Below are 19,635 nucleotides of genomic sequence, written 5' to 3'. Positions count from 1 at the left end.
TGAATACATTGCTGCTGGATCTTGCTGCGCTCAGCTTCTGTGGATGAAACAAACACTCAAGGACTATGGCATTCATCTGAAGCAAGTGTCACTTTACTGCGACAACGAAAGCGCCATCAAGATTGCCAACAACCCAGTTCAGCACTCGAAGACAAAGCACATTGAAATTCGTCATCACTTTCTCAGAGATCATGTTGTGAAGGAAGACATTGATATCATACACGTCAACACTGAAGAGCAATTGGCAGATATCTTCACAAAGCCCTTGGATGAGAGGAGATTTTGCAAGTTACGGTGTGAGCTAAATATCTTGGAATCCTCAAATGTCCTGTGATCAGGCACACATCCTAACACTTATGCATATTGATGACTTAGATGTGCAACACACAAAGTAAAGTATATCTTCAATCAATGAAGACATACATTCTAAGTGTGAATACATTAATGTGGAATTTGACTTCGGAGCGCCACGATACTTGTGCGCCATGTCTGGGTCTAATACTTCCTATACGGTGGGTAACGCCACCACCAAACGTTCTATTTTTGAAGTGTTTCACTCATGGCGTTACCTTGCAATATCTTCACTTTTGGTTTGGCTTCGAACTCAACATGTCTTCATGATTATCTTCACTGCGTTGATTATATAGATATATACATACTAGTGTTCTGTCCTCTACAGCATTCACTTATAACTATGTCTTCTTGGTTGAATCTTTTGAACTAAGTGAATGTGATCGGACCCCACCTCTCTATGCTTTCTATCTCAAACTCTATCTCTCCAAGTCATATGCATTCTATTGAAACTGTCGAATGTCTTCACTGTGTCAGCAGAAGATATAGAGACAACCATAACATCCGCTTTCAATGCTCATTCCTCCACATAAAATCCGGAGAAGCAAGAATGACCGCCCGACAATCCAGGCGTGCGTGGGACGTGGAACAAACCCAAAACTTCCGCAAACTGGCCACGCGTTCCTCAGATGCGAATCGCCAGGGGCACCTGTGTAATAGCACAGTGCCGCCCCTGAGCCTATAAATTCACACTTACCGCGGTCATTATCTCCTTCTTCCACCCTCGCACGAACCCTAGCGCCACCGCTAGCACTCGACGACACCGGCGACAAAGCGCTTCGCTGTCGCAACTTCTCCGACGCCGTCTTCACGCCGATCGCGGACATCGTCCTCTCCGCCGTCGCCGTAGGTGTCTTCCATCGCCAAGTTAGGGCACGGAGGATTGAACTGCTCGGCATCAACTCCCACTTCCGTCTAGCAGTTCCAAGTGTGGTAAATAAAACTTCTTTTTACAGCCGCTTTTGATCTCATGGTTCTGTCACTTTCTACCATAAGAAGTTTCTCTCCACACAAGTTAGATCTCTCAATCTGCATCTCATACCATGCCTAGTATATTCACTTGTGCTTCATAAAGTAGTTAGATTCCTCACTTGTACTGGTCTGTGGGTTCGTACAAATCTGGAACCAACTTCTTATCTATGAGTGAATGTCTTCGCACGATGAGGTCAATGTCTTCTAAACTGATTAATCTTCAAAACCTTTTGAGAATGCATATGACCTCTTCCCCTTCCCTCGCACCTTAATGCTGTCACAGGTACATGTCCGTGGGAGAATCCTTCGGTTCTCATAGTCTGCATTCATTTGCAGAATTCCTACGGCATCACATAAACTCTCCTGAAGCCAGTTCCTGTTGGTCCAGCAAAAGAAAGCCTCTGAAGCCTTTGAAAGTTTTGAAGCCTTTCAAGTTAAAGTTTATGGCTTCAGAAGCTGCAGCAAGGAAGGGGGGCAGACAGAGACGTGAAGGAACTTCCAAAGATCTGCCTGAAGACCTGGCAAAAATGTATAAAACAGATCCAAAAGAGAGTTATGGGCAGCGCAAGACTCAAATCCAATGGATTCGACGCTATTGGGCAGAACAATGGTTCAAATACCGCTTCGTCACTCAGGAGTATGCTGAGAAATGTGCCATCAAGAAACCATGGGGGACATCCTTTACAAGAATCTCATACCCAGGACCAGAGATGAAGCCATTGCTCAAGGCTTCTATCCATGCATGGTCCGAGGACCACAGCCTGATGATGTGCATCCGTCGTCACTCCTCTGGTGTCGTGACGACAATCTATTCAAGCGCAACTTCCAGTTTTCCCAACAATCAGCGGAGCTGAACAAGAAGAAATTTGGGTTAGACTTCAACCCTGGTCCCTCAGCTCCAAGGGCAGATGGCACACGCGACGCCGAACCCAATATCATCAGTCCATTTGCCAACCTTGAGGGCCTCATCACCCACATCTTAGTCCAAGAGACTGCCGTGAATGACCCTCCAGCTGACTCTGAGTCTGATGAAGTTCCTGCTGTACCGAAGCCAAAGCAGTCGAAGAAGCCAAAAGCTTCAAAGCTGGCCCCTTCATCAAAAATCTCAAGGGCGAAGCCATTGGCAACTGCACCTCCTGAAGACAGTGTGCAGTCTGAAGACGTATCCCGCGTCTCCAAGCCCCAGAAGGCCAAAGTGCCTCAGCCACACACCGGCAAAGAGCTCACAGCTGCTGCCATCCTGCGCAGCGAAGCCATAGATCTGTCAAGTGATGAAGATCTTGGAAATGATGCTCTAGAGCAGCTCATCAAGAGCAAAGAAGAAGCTGAAATCTTCAACAATTTGCCTCTCTTTGATGTCGTCATCATCCACAATTTCATCGATGAATGGTTTGCCTTACCAGACATCAGCCTCGAAGATCTGCAGCTGCCCGTTGGCCTCAGCGTCGCATTCCAAGGCGCTATTGCTTCAGAACTTGCTATTGCCCAGCGCATAGTTGAACTGAAGCAGAAAATTGATCATGAAAAGGCTCAGTTCAAGAAGCATATGGCTAAGCTCAGTGTGCAAGAAGTCAAGAGCTTCAAAACCATGTTGCATGAGCTCAAGGAAAATTTTCTGAAGAAGCGTGCAGAAGCTCAGGGCTCACGTGAGCAGATGAAGTCTCTGGCAGAAAGATGTGTACAAGCCTACAATGAGGCTGAGAAGCGCAAGGCACTTGGGCGTCCTGGCATCGACCCCAAGATGGCCGCGAAGAAGAAGAAGCCTGCTATGGCTGAACCAGAGGCACCTAGGCAAGAAGCAGTTCCAATTGTCTTCCCAACTGCAACGACTGGCTCGAAGCCAAAGAGCCGGTCAACAGCTTCAGAGCTTAAGAAGACAAGAACTGCTGAGGCTGAAGCCAGGAAAAGGAAAAGCTCTGAAGCCTCTCCTACTACCCCCAGCAAGAAGAAGAGAAAAATTAAGAAATCTCGGGCTGCTCCCACAGAGCCCTTTATAGTTGAACCTATTGCTATGGTGCACCCGAACGCAGAACGTCAAATGACGGTTCATGAGCCTGCTTCCATAGAGGCTCCTGAAGCTGAAGACATACCAGCAGCCGACCCCATTGCTGCTGAAGACATTGGTCATCAGGACAATGTACAAGATGATGCGGCCCTTCCTCAGTATGAACAAAGCGAGCTCATCAGCATTGGTCGTCCTCTAACGCCAATTGCACAAGATGCGTCATGGGCGGATCGCCCTCAAGAGGAAGAAGACTTTGAGGCCCAGCCCACTCCAACACCACAGGCGTCGTCTGCGTTCCGTAGGCTTCGCAAAGGTCCACGGCCTCAAGTCTGTGCTGAAGACATTCCGGCTGCATCAGCCGAAGAAAATGAAGAAGTTCCACAAGATCCTACTCCCCGGCTACACTCTGAAGCAGTTCTCCAGGAGAACGTGCCTAAGTCTGACCCTCCAGCTAGTCGAGTGGAGGCTGAAAATGTTGAGGCTGCCACAACAAATACTGAAGCCAATGTGGAGACCTCCCCACCAAAAGCTTCAGCAGACAGCGAAGCTACTGATCAAGACACTTCTGTTCGTGAGTCTGCTGCAGGTCCTCAATTTGATTACCATGTTGAGCACAGGCCTCATGTCCAGAAGCCGGTCCCAAGGCTGCCAAGGTTCCCAGGTCCTGCATCAGCACCTGGCTCCTTTGACATCAATAGCTTCAAGGCAGACAATACATTTTTCAATAGCTCCAAGAACCCCTATTCAAGGGAAAGGATTTCATCAGATAGGTTCTGGAGCTATCCTCAGCGCAGCTACTATTCATGCATCCTATACAACCAAGGTCGCATCTTCCCGCACAAGCGCCTTGATGTTGAGGCCATTGCTAGTCTGCCCTGCTTAGAGGAAGCTTTGGATTGCTTTAAGCAAGTGGGTCTGCTGCCGTTTGTCACAGATGAAGAGCACTGGAATGAAGAGCTTCTGCTTCAGTTCTATGCCACCCTCCACATTAAAGGATACAACAGAGATCCGAAGACTTGGGTACTAGAGTGGATGACCGGAAATGTCCATCATGAAGCCAATGCATTTGATATCATTGAGCTCACCGGCCTGCCCACTCCTGGCGAATTCTACGAGGAAGGCTGTCAACTACATGCTGAAGCTATTGAGAGCATATTCCAGAGGCCTGAACCAAATATGAGTCAGATGCTCTCAATGATGAAGCCATTGCCCCACGATGCTCCTTATCCAATAGAGTTCTTCGTTGAAGACTTTGAGTTCCTGCCCAGGACCATATATCACATCATCCGGCGGACTCTCTGGCCTATTAAAGGGCACTCTCCAAATGCCAAGATCGAAGGTGCAATGAAGACTATGATATTCTGTATCCTTCATGGCAAATGGTTCAACGCACAGGATTTCTTCATACGCCAACTTGCAGCGTCAGGCTCAGATTTATTTGGTTTGAAGTTCTATGCTCCTTGGGTGATGAGGCTGATCAAACTGCACTCTGCGATCTCGTATCAGCCCTCAGCCAGAAACCATCGAATCTTCTTGCCAGATGTGGATACCTCTGTTGAAGCTATATATCCAGAGCCTGTCAAGCAACCGTTGAGTCTTCAGAATGCAGAACACCAAAGCTTCACTCAGAATGATGAAGGTGTTGAAGCCATCTCCAGGGTGTATCCTTCGGCTGGCACTACACGTGCGCCACACCCTGCTTCAACTGAAGCCACTGATAGTGCACCTGCTTCAAGACCCAAGAAGCGCACTCGTGTTCTCACTGACCGAGAGCTTCTTGTGGCCCTTCATCAAAAACAAGATAGGCATCACGACTGGCTAAAGTGTCAGATGAAAAGCCTCTTGGTGGATGTTAATCGACTTCGAAATCTTGCCACCAAGAATGCTTTCATCACTCATGAAACCTATCGTCGTACCTGGAAAGGGCTCTCAATGATATGTACTGAAGCTGAACTTGAAGAGGATGGCTTCACAGAGCGATTCAAGTTTGACACCACACCTCCTAGAAGGGCTGTGATGCGCAACACACCATCACTTGAAGACTCTGAGTTTTCTTCATCTGCTGCCACAGTCACTGCCAAAATCATTGATGAAGAAGACGATGCTACATCACCGCCACCTGCTTCAGCACCTCCAAGCTCTTCTGCACTTCCAAACACCTCCAACAACCCTGCTGCTCCTGGGAACGAGTAGACACTCTATGTCTTCAAACCTTTTTGGTCCTTGCTAACAAAAGGGGGAGAAGCATATGGGTTGATAGTCTTCAAGCGGGTCCATATGAGCGGGTGCCTTATGTTTTGCTATATTTTGCTTCGTGCTTACAACTCTCGTTTGTACTTCATTTGATTCTTATGAGTTGAAACACTTAAACCAGATGGTCGTCTGCTACTTGTTTGCCATCCTATTTTGCGAAGATAAATTCCGCAAGTGCGACGATAAATTCCGCACTTAGCTCATTCTGCAGACGTCCATTTTCCATTATGCATGTCATTATCTTCATATACTTTCACATGCATAGTGGATTGTCATCATAAGCTGAAGTGGATCTCCAAGTACAACCTGCCATGTGCATTTGCATTCCAAAAGCAAATTAACTTATATGCACATCTTTAGGGGGAGCCCTTGCAACTTATGAAGACAATTCCTTATCCTTTACAATTTCACAGACTATATTCCCCGTTGAAAACTTCAACTAGTTTGTCATCAATCACCAAAAAGGGGGAGATTGTAAGTGCATCTAGTGCCACCCCTAGTTGGTTTTGGAGTATTGACGACAAACCTAGTTGAGGGACTAATGTGTTCGTGAGAATTGCAGGATAACACAGGTAGAAGTCCCTCATTGATTCGGTTTTACTACCAGAGATGACCCCTAAAAATGTATGAAGATTGAAGCCAAAGGTGGTATATGAAGATATTCACATTGAAGACTATGACAAAAGAAGACACGTTATCAAGCCTATGGAGCTCGAAGACTTAGATCTTTCGTAGTTCTTTTTCTTTTGTGTTGAGTCATAGGAACCACCGTACTGTTAAGTGGGGTCCAGGAGAACCAGTCAGAATGACTGAAGTGATGCCTAAACTAAAAACCTATGTCTTCGAATGAAGACAATGAGAGCGAATCTTGTCCAGAGCCGGACAAGTCAGCTTTGCTTGTAGCCCAAGTAAAGTTGCCATGAGAGTTTGAAATCTGACCGTTGAGACACATGTCAGTTCCTTAGTGACCCAGGGTCATTTCGGACAAATCAGGTCGGGTTGCCAAGTGGCTATAAATAGCCCACCCCCTACAACCATAAATGGTTGGCTGCTCAGATTTCAGTGCACGGCTTTTGTCGTTTGAGAGCAACCCACCTCAAAGCCTTTGAGAGAAAATTCCTAGTGAGGAGAAAAGCCCTAACCACCCAAAGCCAGAGAACATTGGGCATCACTTAAGTCTTCTTGTCTGTGTGATCTGAAGACTTATTACACTTGAGGACTGTGAATCCTCCAGACGGTTAGGCGTCGCATTCAGAGCAAGAGACATTGTGGATTGCTAGTGAACGAAGTGTGTGAAGGTTTGGGAGTCTACCTTGAAGACTTACCAGAGTGATTGGGCGAGGACTATGTGACCTTAGCTCAAGGAGAATACGGTGAGGACTTGGTGTCCTGAGCTGCGTGTTCAGGACTGGGTGTTCGGGACTGTGTGTCCTAAGGTTTAAATACCTAGCCGCTCCAACCAGACGTACAGTTGTCACAGCAACTGGAACTGGTCCAACACATCATTGTCTTCAACGAGTCACTGGTTTCATCTTCACTTCCCTTTTCTTACTGTCACTCATTGTGAAGTCATTGCATGCTTGCTCTATCTTTTGTCTTCACAACGTGAATGTATGATCTGTTTGGCTTCATAACTTCTTCCTACCCGATCCTTATTACACTGCACCTGTTTATCTTTGTGCTTTCACTCTATTGAATACTTGGCCATGGCTTGCCTAGTGTAATCTAACTTCCGCTGCATAGTAATAGGCAAAATCTTCTCTGTTTGTCTTCATAACTTCCACGTTTTGAAGACTTTCATAAAAATCGCCTATTCACCCCCCTCTAGTCGATATAACGCACTTTCAGGTGAACATTTGCACCGGCCTTATACACGACAAGTCTATAATACCCATGTGACATGGCGCACCTCAAAATGACATGTGCTCCAGATGGTGCTACACTTGAGAGGAACACTAACTATTCGATATTTTTGTGAGGGACCACCCTATAAAACACGTGTATCATGCATCAAATAGTGCATAAAAAGGGATAAACATCACTGACAATGTATAATAGTGTGATATGACATATCCCCTTTCACTAGAGAAGTACAGGTCGTCTTCACACATGTTTTTCTAAAAAGCCGTCGTGGCAGCCCTTTTTCATGTCATGGTAGCAGTTTTGAAAACCCTAAAGTAGCAGATGTTTGTAAGAGAAAACACTGTCGTGGCAAAATAAAAATATATCATTGCATATTCAAAAAAATATCATTGCATGTTTCTTCAAGCTTTCTTCTCCGGAGAACTCCTTCACCTACAACTCTGGCATCAAGGTCCATCGCCGCATAACTTGCCACCACCATGTACTTGCAATACAACTATTGATATCTCCATAGCTAATGAAATAATTGCATTACATGAAGTCTGACGTTGGTCAGCAGAATTAAGTTAAGTGACAATCATATGGTTCCTGCCATCGTGCCATACATGCAGATCATGCAAAAAATATATCACAGCATATACCATCTCATATTATCTCATTGCCATAAAGAAGGATGCACCACATCACATACACACCCTGCAAAAACAAGTTAAGACACAACTAATTTTTTTGCAAGTTATCATGGTGCTAGGATTTCTGTTGCAAGCCGTTTAGTGCCTACGTAACCATCAAACATGATTATTTGAAGTTGCTAGCTGAATTGTCGACGTGTATGAAACATGAGACTTAATGAAAATCTCAAGCCCATACTATACTTTGTTATACGCGTGACCCCTCGTAGATCAAATCTACAAGCCCTTTGTTTTGCCCAAGTTTATCTTTCCTTATTTAAAGTGAAACCCAAAGAGACGGGAGTATGACTTTGGTCAGATAACGAAGATACTCAGGAGCAATGTAGAAGGACCATGAAAAGCCATACCATTGTAACAAAGTCTCACTATGTTGTCAAAACAAATAAAATGCAATTTAAAGGGAAGCAACAAGACCATCAAATAAAAGATCAGGTCTAATCCCCACACAAAAAATTGTGTAATGCCCGCACATCACCATGTGCTTTTAAATCGTACCTGCATCTACTTCTAAAACCGCTCATGATGCAACTATTGGGGAACTTGGTACAAAATAAAAAATATGCACTTACACACAAGCCAGGATCAAAATAAAGATGCAAGGGGTAGATCCATCTCCAGCGAACGCAATAGAGAAGAGAAATTGATTATAATCACCAAGGTGTCAGATCAATGAAAATATGTTAGAGAAAAAAATAGCGTTCTTGCGTTTCTAGTACAAGTTTGTAGTACAATACTACCAAGGAGAAAGAAAAGGATTTTCATACTTTTCAGAAGAGAAATCTAGGAATGTTGGGAGTAATAAATAGTTCTAACTAAAAAGACCTTATTGAAAATGGATACAATCACCAAGAGAAATAAAAATTCGCCAAGGTGTTAGATGAGTGAGAAAAAATCCAAAAAAATCGTTGATATGTTGTTCATATCTTTTCAGAAGAGAAATCTAGGAATGTTGTAGGATTAATAAAAAGTTGGCCACTGCTACGCGTAAGTCGGCTGATCCTGGGAAAGGATAAGCCGCCTTGCTAGCCGTCTATTCATCCGGATTAGGAATGATTAGGACCGCTTGATCCCCTGAACGAGCCGAACTGCCCATGTTTCCCGCAGCGCCTCCGCGACAGACGCGAAAGTTGCAAAAGCAGCACCTCAGTTGCCTTGCATGCTAGCCTGTAGCTCCAACCAGGGCGTCAGCTCACTGGCCCGTAAGGCCCCCGCTTGTAGTAGCCACGCCGCTGGTCAGCTTGTAGTGAAACGCCATCAAGCTTGCCATGACCAGCCTCAACGCATGCTGCAATGCAGCTTTCATATCACTCCGGCGAGCAGCCACAGCAGAACGCCGGCGAGCTTGCCGCAACCGACCGAGCATGCTGCAACGCAGCATCTGAGTGACTCCGTCGAGCAGCCGTGCCCGGCCAGCTTGCAACAGTAGTGGTCGCTGGCCTTGTAGCTTGAAGCATGACGGTGGGCGAAGATTGCAGCACCAGCGGCCACGTAAGATCACCGGAGTTGCAGCACCATTGGCTGCCCCGTCGCGTTCATCACCATAGAGTCGGTGATTCTCCATTGTAGCACCGCCGGCCGTTTAACAACGCCAAAGTTGCAGTACCATCGTCCCAACGTCCCGTTCATTGTCACAGAGCCGGCGATGCTCCATTGCAGCAACGGCGGCCATGTAACATCAACAGAGTTGCAGCACCACCGATCACCCCCGTCGTGTTCATCGTCATAGAGCCGGCGATGCTCCATTGCAGCACCGACGACAGCGTAACATCGCCGGAGTTGTAGTACCAACGGCGGCCCCATCGCATTCATCATCACAGATCCGGCGATGCTCCATTGCAGCATCGACGACCGCGTAACATTGCCGAAGTTGCAGTACCATCGGCCGCCCCATCGCATTCACGTCACAGACCCAACGATGCTCCATTGCAGCACTGGCAGCTGTGTCATATCGCTGGAGTTGTAACACCATCGGCCGGCCCGTCACGTTCATAGTCGCAGAGCCGATGATGCTCCATCGCAGCACCACCGGCCCACGCGATGCTCCCGCCGCAACACGATGTTGTCGTAGCGCCGACAACCATGCGTGGAAGCTCCATCGAAGCACATGTGGCGTGCTTTACAGCACCAACAATGAGAGACTCACCACACACATGTGATGGGGTACGTGGCAGCCGAACGAAGCGGCTGATCTTTCAACAAAATCAGTCGGTTGATTTTACTCATTTCCCTAAAAAGTTATAAACCTTGTTGAAAATGGATACAATCACCAAGAGAAATAAAAATTCGAAAGAAAAAATAGTTGACCAGAGTGGGATTTGAACCATAGAGTTGGTGATTCTCCATTGTAGCACCGCCGGCCGTTTAACAACGCCAAAGTTGCAGTACCATCGTCCCAACGTCCCGTTCATTGTCACAGAGCCGGCGATGCTCCATTGCAGCACCGACGGCCATGTAACATCACCGGAGTTGCAGCACCACCGATCACCCCCGTCGTGTTCATCGTCATAAAGCCGGCGATGCTCCATTGCAGCACCGACGACAGCGTAACATCGTCGGAGTTGTAGTACCAACGGCCGCCCCATCGCATTCATCATCACAGATCCGACGATGCTCCATTGCAGCACCGACGGCCGCGTAACATCGCCGAAGTTGCAGTACCATCGGCCGCCCCATCGCATTCACGTCACAGACCCAGCGATGCTCCATTGCAGCACTGGCAGCTGTGTCATATCGCTGGAGTTGTAACACCATCGGCCGGCCCGTCGCGTTCATAGTCGCAGAGCCGGTGATGCTCCATCGCAGCACCACCGGCCCACGCGATGCTCCCGCCGCAACACGATGTTGTCGTAGCGCCGACAACCATGCGTGGAAGCTCCATCGAAGCACATGTGGCGTGCTTTACAGCACCAACAATGAGAGACTCACCACACACATGTGATGGGGTACGTGGTAGCCGAACGAAGCGGCTGATCTTTCAACAAAATCAGTCGATTGATTTTACTCATTTCCCTAAAAAGTTATAAACCTTGTTGAAAATGGATACAATCACCAAGAGAAATAAAAATTCGGAAGAAAAAATAGTTGACCAGAGTGGGATTTGAACCCACGCCCTTTCGGACCAGAGCCTTAATCTGGCGCCTTAGACCAACTCGGCCACCTGATGACAGATCCCTAATTTGCTGTTTCATTTAATGTATTCTGTGTGAGCGGTTCTCAGTTCTATCCGCATTCAGATAAACACTTGCGTTTGTCCACTGCGCCACTGCCTTCTCCAGACCTTTACAATGGAGTCTGCGCCGCACGTAAAATTCCCCAATCCATTCCCGTGCGCCTCTCCGTCTCCCAGTCCCAGGTACTGACGCATAACACGACCAAATCCTCTCTCTCTCGAAACAGATTTGATCCTCTCTCTCTCTCTCTCTGGAAATTTCATCTCAAAGACTCAAACTGACCTCGTTCTTGGGCGTTTCCAATCCAATCAGACGCCCGCATCCACCGGAACCCAAGGCGACCAGGTCGACATGCCGCGGATTCAGAGCAGTGTGCGAGGTGTCCGGGAGGAGAGCGGTTTCAGGGATGGCTCTTCTTGGCGCCGCTGCCTCTTGCGCGAATCTCCTCGCCGTACCCATGCCGGTGCAGGCAGCAATGCTGGAGCCCGATGTCATCAGGTACTGCGTGTTGCCTGGTTATGAACTACTACTGCCCCGTTACTGAATATGGATGGCTTATTACAAACAATGCAGTATAAATCTGGCTCATACTGAACAGAAGGGTATTCACATTGGTTTCTAGGAATAAATGGTTGGGTGAAAATGGTACTCCCTCCGTAATGTAAAAAACGCTCTTATATTATGGGACGGAGGGAGTACTATAATTTGCCATGATTTTTTCTCGTAATATTACTGTATTTCTACAATTCGTAAACTACTATATATTCCCTCTATAAACTAATATAAGACCTTTGAGTACACAACAGTGACTGTCAAAATTATGTTTTGGAAGTCATATTCACTGCTCAAAAACACTATCGTTTAGTATTTAGGAAGGGTTGGGGGCGGCGGCACCTAGGGTTTGAAGGGGAACCCTGAGTTGCCTGGGCAGGGACGACGCGAGGGACGAGTCGTTTCCACGTATCAGAATAGATGGACTAATTATGTTTGTGTGAGATGAACTGATTCTTGTGATCAAAAGGGACATCCCCCCCCTCCCTCGCGTCGCCCCTCTCGGGCGGCTCGAGGGCGACAACCCTAGATCTCGCCGCCTCCCCCCTTCCTCCCCTCCCTCCTCGCCGCCACCAGAGGCATCCGCCGGGCAAGCCCGGGGCGTCGCCAAGGAAGGTGGCGGCGGGGCCTTTGCTGCTCCGTTTCTCCAGCGGGGGGCGTCGGAATCTGGGGCGGCGGCCTCGTTCGGTGAGGCGCCACCGTCTCCTCGGCTGGTGGTGGCGCGGGTGTGGTCCGGTGGGCTTGGCTGCGCGGGCAGCAAGCTCCCCGGCGGACGAGATCCGCGGCGCCGGCGGTGGGGCTTCTGGCCTCTTCGGCTCCGGATCTGGCCGCCCCTTCCCCCTTCTGCTGCCCTGCGTGCTCCACCCCTTCAGATCTGGTCCGGGTCGACTTGGTTCTCCGGTGCCTGGAGCTGGATGTGGTGTTGGTGGTGTGGAGCCTTGACCGGGAGAAATCCATGGCGGCGACGTCCATGGACGCCGCTCCCCTTCTTGGAGGCGCCATTCAGGTCTTTTGCTCCACCCCCCCCCCCTTCCCCTAGCCTCCCGGGTGAAAGCTCGAACTTTGTTGGGCGGCGACGGTGCTCTTGGCTCCGTTTGCTTCTTGAAGTCGTCGCCTTCGATGCTTTTTGGATTGTGGGCACTACGGTGTGGTGGTTGTCGGGCGGCGGCGACTGTGTGCCCCAAGTGGCGGCGGCGGCAGCTTGGCAGGTCCGGCAGTGTTCGGGTTTCTTCTGGTGCTCTCTGTGCAACTGGTGACAGCTTGGTCCGGCGGCCTCTGGCCAGGAGGGGATCGGGTTCCCCTCCTCCGGCGGCTACAGTAGTGCAAGTTGTGAGTGCCGGAGCGTCATTCCTCGGCCTTGGCCCTGCCTCCTCGTTGCTCCGTCCTCCCTGGACACCCTGTTGCTGTCTGACCGGCATCTTTCTCCTCTCCAAAGGATCGTCAGTGGGCAGCGGTGATGCGGTGTTTCTGGTGAAGTTTCTTAGTCATGTAGGGTGTGCTCTGTTCCTACTCCTTCTGGTTGCATCCTTCCATCCATGTTCTAGGGTGAGCAACCCATATGTCGACGGCTCGGCGCCTTTCGAGCCAGGCGAGGAGGCAGGGGCCTCTTTCGACAGTGGGAGTGGATGGTGATGTTGTTCCAGGGCTTTGGTGTTCGGTGCCGTCATAGCCTATCCTCGACAGCGGGCGCTTCCCGGAACCCCATTTCCCCTTCCCTGGTGAGCCTTGGGTGGACGAGGGCCTCTGCGTGCTTCAGCTCATGCTTATCATGTGCTATCTCCTAGCTGTAGTGTGTGAGGTTTTGAGAGTTGCCTTCCAGCACCCTTGTATCTTGCCGTGTTTTTTTTTTTGTTCGAGTTTGTAGCGCAGTGGTTGTAATCCTGGCCGGTTGATGGCTTTGTTAATTCAAAGCCGGGCTCTCCTTGAGCCTTCGTTCTAAAAAAAAACTGATTCTTGTGAAATTCTTACATTATGTATCTTATATTTTGTAGTATGCAGCTATGCATAATGGTTGATTTATGTTTGAAGTGTTCAGGTACAGAAAGCTGGACAGTGGAGTAAACCTTGAAGGTACTTGCCATTAGTGAGATCTTTTTACATAAATACTCCAGTTGCTGAGATGAGAGCTTATAAATGGAAGAACTCTGTTTCTTGATCTGAAGATGTAGTCGAAGGTGAAGGGCCGGAAGCTCGGGAAGGCAATCTAGTGCAGTTCAACTATGTGTGCCGCCGTGCAAATGGTTATTTCGTGCATAGGTCAAGAGAATATTGCCATTGATTGAATCCTTGATTGTGTTGTTCATTTAGTACTATTAGTAGCTTGTAAAGTGCATATATGTGTTGCATTTTCAGTACTACCAATACTGCTCTTCTTTGACTCTCATTATGCTTTTGTCTGTCTGTTTTCTCTGATGCAGCACGGTGAATCAGTTCAGCGGCGAGAGTAAGCCGGTGACACTTCGACTCGACGTGCAAGAGGTTCCAGGACAGGATTTCTCTTGGCAATTGACCTTTCTACAGATGATTTAAAGGTTTCCCATAGCAATTTCACATCCTTATGGCTTCTCTTGATAGATGAATCATTTTTCTTGTAGATGATTCGAGGCCTCAAAGACGTCATAATCGGCATGAAAGCGGGAGGTGCTGTACAGTTTCAGGCATTTTCTGACAGTTTTCTTGTTTTAGCCACTAGAAACTTTTATTTCTCCGTGGCTTTGCAGGCAAGAGGAGGGCTCTGATACCCCCTGAAGTAGGCTATATCGACGAGAGCTTGCAGCCCGTCCCTGAGGAGGTACGTCCTAGCTAGCTTATGAACTTATCTGAATCTTGTCATGTTTCTTTCACATCTATACTCCGGAAGCAACATATTTACCTTTCTCCTTTTGTTTCCTGATGATTTGTGATCATTCTTGTGCTTTATTTGGTTGCGACCGCAGTTTGGACCACGCCGGAGCCTGCTGTCGCATGCCAAGGAACCGCTGGTGTTTGAGGTTCAGCTGCTCAAAGTCCTGTGATCATTATCTCATGATCATCACATGCCAATGCAGATAGAAGCTCTCCTGTCCTGTTCTACAAGTGAAGAGAACCACAGTGATTCTTTTCCGAACTGTTTTCTTCAAATTTCTTTCTGGTTTTTTCTTCAAACCATGTGTTTGTTTGTTCTTCCGAAAAAGCATTCAGCAAGTTGGATGAAAGCACAACGATATTCTTTGCAACAACACTATCAACTGGAACTTCCCGTACGAGCATTTTACTGATTGATCTCTCTGTCCATCGTGCAATGGGCAGTGTAGTACAGGCAGTAGCCAGGGAACACAGACTTGCACAGCAGCACAGGCAACTCCGGGCTGCGGCTGCCGCCGTCGTCTGGACAAGGAGGAGCAGGAACAGCCAAAGAGGTTTCTTGGATTCCGACGAGCCCTCTCATCGGCGAGCCGGAGACGGTGACGCAGCGCATGGTCACATGCCGCGGGAGGAGGCTGCCGGCCGCGGCGGCGACGCAGCCTTCGCTGCCGAGGCACCACACGTCGGCGATGCTGAAGCTGCTGCTCAGGACGCTACGCCATAGCCGCGCGTCCGGACGGGACCTCAGGAGCGCGCCCACTATCTTCCCGCCGAAGAAGGAGCCGTCCAGCCTCTTGGCGATGGCCTGGCCCGCCGCCGCCAGCCGCGGGTCTGCCTCGGCGCCGCCGAACGCGTGCGCCCTGAAGAAGAACCAGTACTCCTCCGGCGGCAGGGGACGCAGAACGATCGGCTCCGCGGTGCCAAGGCCCGCAACATGCCCGGCGTCACTGCTGGTTACGACGACCTTGCTCCCTCGCCTGCCGGCGCGCCGCAGGGTTTGCATGATCGCGTCGACCACCTGCCTTTTGCGCCGGTTGACGTTGTCGAAGACGGCCAGAAACCTCTCGCCGCGCAGCTTCCGCTCTAGGAGCCTCGTCTGCTCGCCGTCGGCGGAGAGGCTGGTGGCGTTTGGCGTGAACAGAGAGCGTGGGAAGAGCGCCGTCTCGCCGGCTGCCATGAGGCTCATGCAATGGAAGTCTAGCAGCATGACCAGCGAGAAGCGGCGGCGCACCGCGGGCTCCTCGCAGACGTGCTGCACGAGCGTGGTCTTCCCCAGGCCGGCGGAGCCGATTATAGGGAGGACACCTGGCTCTGCCAGCGTCGGCTCGCCCTCGTCATCTTGCAGCAAGAACTCGAAAACGCGGCGTCTCTCGACGTGCCGGCCAAACATCTGGCTGTCCGCGTAGATGCTCGTGGCAAGCGGCCGGTGCAGCGCCGGCGGGCACATCTGCAGCAGCATGATGAACTCTGTGAGACCGCTGGCGACGCTTTCCAGGTCCGCGAGGACACCATCCAGCTCGTCGGCTCTGCCGTCGCCGTCGCCGAGCAGCAGCTTCATGGCCGCGACGCGCAGGCGCTTAGCGGAGTTGAACGAGCTAGGCATGGAGAAAGAGCGCGCCAGCGGCACCACCTTGTTGCCAGCATGGCCGTCGTCCTGATCGCCTGCTCCGCTCGGAACCGGGAACGCGTCGAGGAGGTAGCGCCCCCGGCGCGCCCCGTCGACGATCTCCGCGAGCCAGGAGAGCAGCGCGCGGCTCGTGATCCGCCTCGCCCCGGCGGCCTCCGCGGCGCTCTCGGCCCTGACGAGCAGGCGCCTCAGCCGCCGCAGCTTGGCCTCGACGCTCCGCTCCGGCTGCTGGTCCAGGAGCTGCCCGGCGAGGAGGGACATCGCCCTGCCGACCATGCCCCCCACGACGCCGGAGACGATGGACTCGCCAGCCATGGCTGCCTGGTGTTCGCGCACTTGCGCCTGCTGCCGATGCCAAACGGGAAAGCTGATCCTTGAGCAGCTCAGTGCCTCAGAGCATCTCCAACAGCCGCTCACCATGTAGCGTCCAAAATATGGGTTTACTGCGTGCAAGTAGATTTTTTAGGCGCTAGAAACGTTTGCTCCAACAAGCGTTGTAAAATATGCACAGCGTGCGAGCCCAGCGATCCCAATCAAGCGGTTTCATCTGCAGCAGCTCAGAATTTGTAGCGCATGCGACCGGACGCACTAAATATATTGCGCGTGATGCCTTTTTAATGCGCGCGATGTATTAGTTATAGCGCGTGCGTTTTTTGTGCGGCTGCTGGAGACTTCAAATCAGGTCCGTGTGCTAAAAACAACTTTTATACCGCGCGTCACTTATATAACGCTTCTGTTGGAGATGCTCTCAGTGATTCCTTCTCCTTGTGTGCCCGTAACATTTGAAGCGACATGGAAGAAGAAGCCTTCTTCTCAGTATTGTGGCTCCGTTGAAGTTGTACGCACGTAGCCGCCGGTAAGCATCATTAAAACTGATGATGGAGGAAGGTTTGGTTGTCGTACAACTTCGTCAATGATAAGTTATTTTAGGTGCACTTTGCCATGTTTGTCGCACCATATGAGTGCGGCCCGTGACTACGTGAGCCAGCATAAGAGAAGTTCAGAATCAGGTCCTGTTCGGTAATCGCCTGTTCCTGAAATCTGCGAAGCGGGGAAATTGCAACTCCGTTTTACATTGCAGCTTTGTCAACTCCGTTTCCGGAGTTGTGGAGTGAAGTGGTACCGAACAGGGCCTCAATCAAACCATTGGATTCCGAACGCCCCGCACTTGCCTCTCCTCTGTCGGCGACGTCGCAACAAGGCGTGGTCTCCACTCCAATAAGGTCCTGGTTAACCTATGAACCTTCTTCCTCTCCTCCTCCTCCGCCGCCGCAATGAGTCACGTCGAACTTGCCTCTCATCCATGCGGAATCAAACAATGCAAGCAAAATTCTCAAGCAACCGAGAAGTAGCAAACGCGAAAGAGTGATGCGGATTTGGCGCCCTAAATATAAGGAGCCGCCTGAAAATTGCGCGCTTATTGTATACCGGAATGTGTGCAAAATTTAGTTGTACAAATTTGCAGTTGTGAGGTGTTAAAATTTACTATTAGAACGCCCGTGCATTACTACGAGCTACAATGCATATAAATGAATCAAACAAACTATTAAGGTCATCTTCAAAGTTGAAGCTCATTTCTCCCTCATACGTCCAGACGTGTTTGGGCATCAAATGGGCGCGCAGCGGGCTCCACAAAATTCAACTAGATGGACAGTCCGGGCTCCCTCAACTCTAGACCATATGTGGGCAAGAAATGTGGTTATTCGGACTATCTGTCATGTTATCTCCAACACACGAGTCCAACACAAAAGCCCCATCCCCACAACACATCCTTCCCTTTTTCTATCGGACCATTTTCTTCTCGCTTGGTTTCCGTCGTCGGGGACATTTCTCGCTGGAGCCCTCTCCCTTAAAAGCATATGACACCCACCTCACCTTCGCCATGTCGTTCTCTCTTCTTCATATCGTACTTCCCTATGGCCCGGAATGGAAAAATCCTCCATCAATCGCCCTAACCCCCTCTATGCGTGTTCGTGCTAATCCGCCACCATCATAAGGGGAAGGAGGTGCGCACCACCCGTGACGCGCCTGAAGGAAATATGCCCTAGAGGCAATAATAAAGTTGTTATTTATATTTCCTTTTATCATGATAAATTTTTATTATTCATGCTAGAATTGTATTAACCGGAAACTTGATACATGTGTGAATACATAGACAAACAAAGTGTCACTAGTATGCCTCTACTTGACTAGCTCATTAATCAAAGATGGTTATGTTTCCTAACCATAGACATGAGTTGTCATTTGATTAATAGGATCACATCATTAGAGAATGATATGATTGACTTGACCCATCCGTTAGCTTAGCACGATGATCGTTTAGTTTACTGCTATTGCTTTCTCCATAACTTATACATGTTCCTATGACTATGAGATTATGCAACTCCCGAATACCGTAGGAACACTTAGTGTGCTATCAAACGTCACAACGTAACTGGGTGACTATAAATATGCTCTACAGGTGTCTTCGATGGTGTTTGTTGAGTTGGCATAGATCGAGATTAGGATTTGTCACTTCGTATATCGGAGAGGTATCTCTAGGCCCTCTCGGTAATGCACATCACTATAAGCCTTGCAAGCAATGTAACTAATGAGTTAGTTATGGGATGTAGCATTACAGAACGAGTAAAGAGACTTGCCGGTAACGAGATTGAACTAAGTATTGAGATACCGACGATCGAATCTCGGGCAAGTAACATACCGATGACAAAGGGAACAACGTATGTTGTTATGCGGTTTGACCGATAAAGATCTTCGTAGAATATGTAGGAATCAATATGAGCATCCAGGTTCCGCTATTTGTTATTGACGGGAGATGAGTCTCGGTCATGTCTACATAGTTCTCGAACCCGTAGGGTCCGCACGCTTAACGTTCGGTGACGATCGGTATTATGAGTTTATGTGTTTTGATGTACCAAAGGTAGTTCGGAGTCCCGGATGTGATCACGGACATGACGAGGAGTCTCGAAATGGTCGAGACATGAAGATTGATATATTGGAAGGTTATGTTTGGACACCGGAATGGTTTCGAATGAGTTCGGACATATACCGGAGTACCGGGGGGTTACCGGAACCCCCCGGGGAGTTAATGGGCCTTGATGGGCCATGAGAAAGAGAGGAGGAGGCGGCCAAGTGGTGGGGCGCGCCCCCAAGGCCCAATCCGAATTGGGGAGGGGCTCGCCCCCTTTCCTTCCTCTCCCTCTTCCCTTCCTTCCCCCTCCTAGTTGGAGTAGGAAAGGGGGGAAACCTACTCCTAGTAGGAGTAGGAATCCCTCCTTGGGGCGCGCCATAGAGGCCGGCCCTCCT

At 49.4% G+C, this 19,635-nt stretch overlaps 1 protein-coding gene and 1 non-coding gene across 3 annotated transcripts; one reads left to right on the top strand and one right to left on the bottom strand.

Annotated features, from left to right (window-relative positions):
• Positions 1-11,218: 11,218 nt before the first annotated feature.
• TRNAL-AAG lies at positions 11,219-11,299 on the bottom strand. The gene has a single exon. It is a non-coding gene; the product is annotated as a tRNA-Leu (tRNA).
• Positions 11,300-11,329: 30 nt separating this feature from the next.
• On the top strand, positions 11,330-15,081 carry LOC119316421 (peptidyl-prolyl cis-trans isomerase FKBP16-1, chloroplastic-like). 2 transcript variants are annotated; one of them, XM_037590743.1, is made up of 8 exons: positions 11,330-11,488; positions 11,619-11,804; positions 13,894-13,928; positions 14,021-14,114; positions 14,276-14,336; positions 14,453-14,498; positions 14,579-14,649; positions 14,795-15,081. In XM_037590743.1, exons 1-8 carry the CDS (start codon positions 11,421-11,423, stop codon positions 14,870-14,872), a joined length of 639 nt encoding a protein of 212 aa, XP_037446640.1. In that variant the 5' UTR covers positions 11,330-11,420; the 3' UTR covers positions 14,873-15,081. The 2 variants fall into 2 exon arrangements, with proteins under 2 accessions (XP_037446640.1, XP_037446641.1); XM_037590744.1 differs by lacking the exon at positions 11,330-11,488 and having other exon boundaries at positions 11,664-11,804; positions 13,887-13,928; positions 14,795-15,078.
• The last annotated feature ends 4,554 nt before the right edge of the window (positions 15,082-19,635 follow it).

The sequence above is a fragment of the Triticum dicoccoides genome, chromosome 6A (genome assembly GCF_002162155.2).
Source record: "Triticum dicoccoides isolate Atlit2015 ecotype Zavitan chromosome 6A, WEW_v2.0, whole genome shotgun sequence".
Lineage (NCBI taxonomy): Eukaryota > Viridiplantae > Streptophyta > Magnoliopsida > Poales > Poaceae > Triticum > Triticum dicoccoides.
This window is presented reverse-complemented; position numbering and strand designations above follow the sequence as displayed.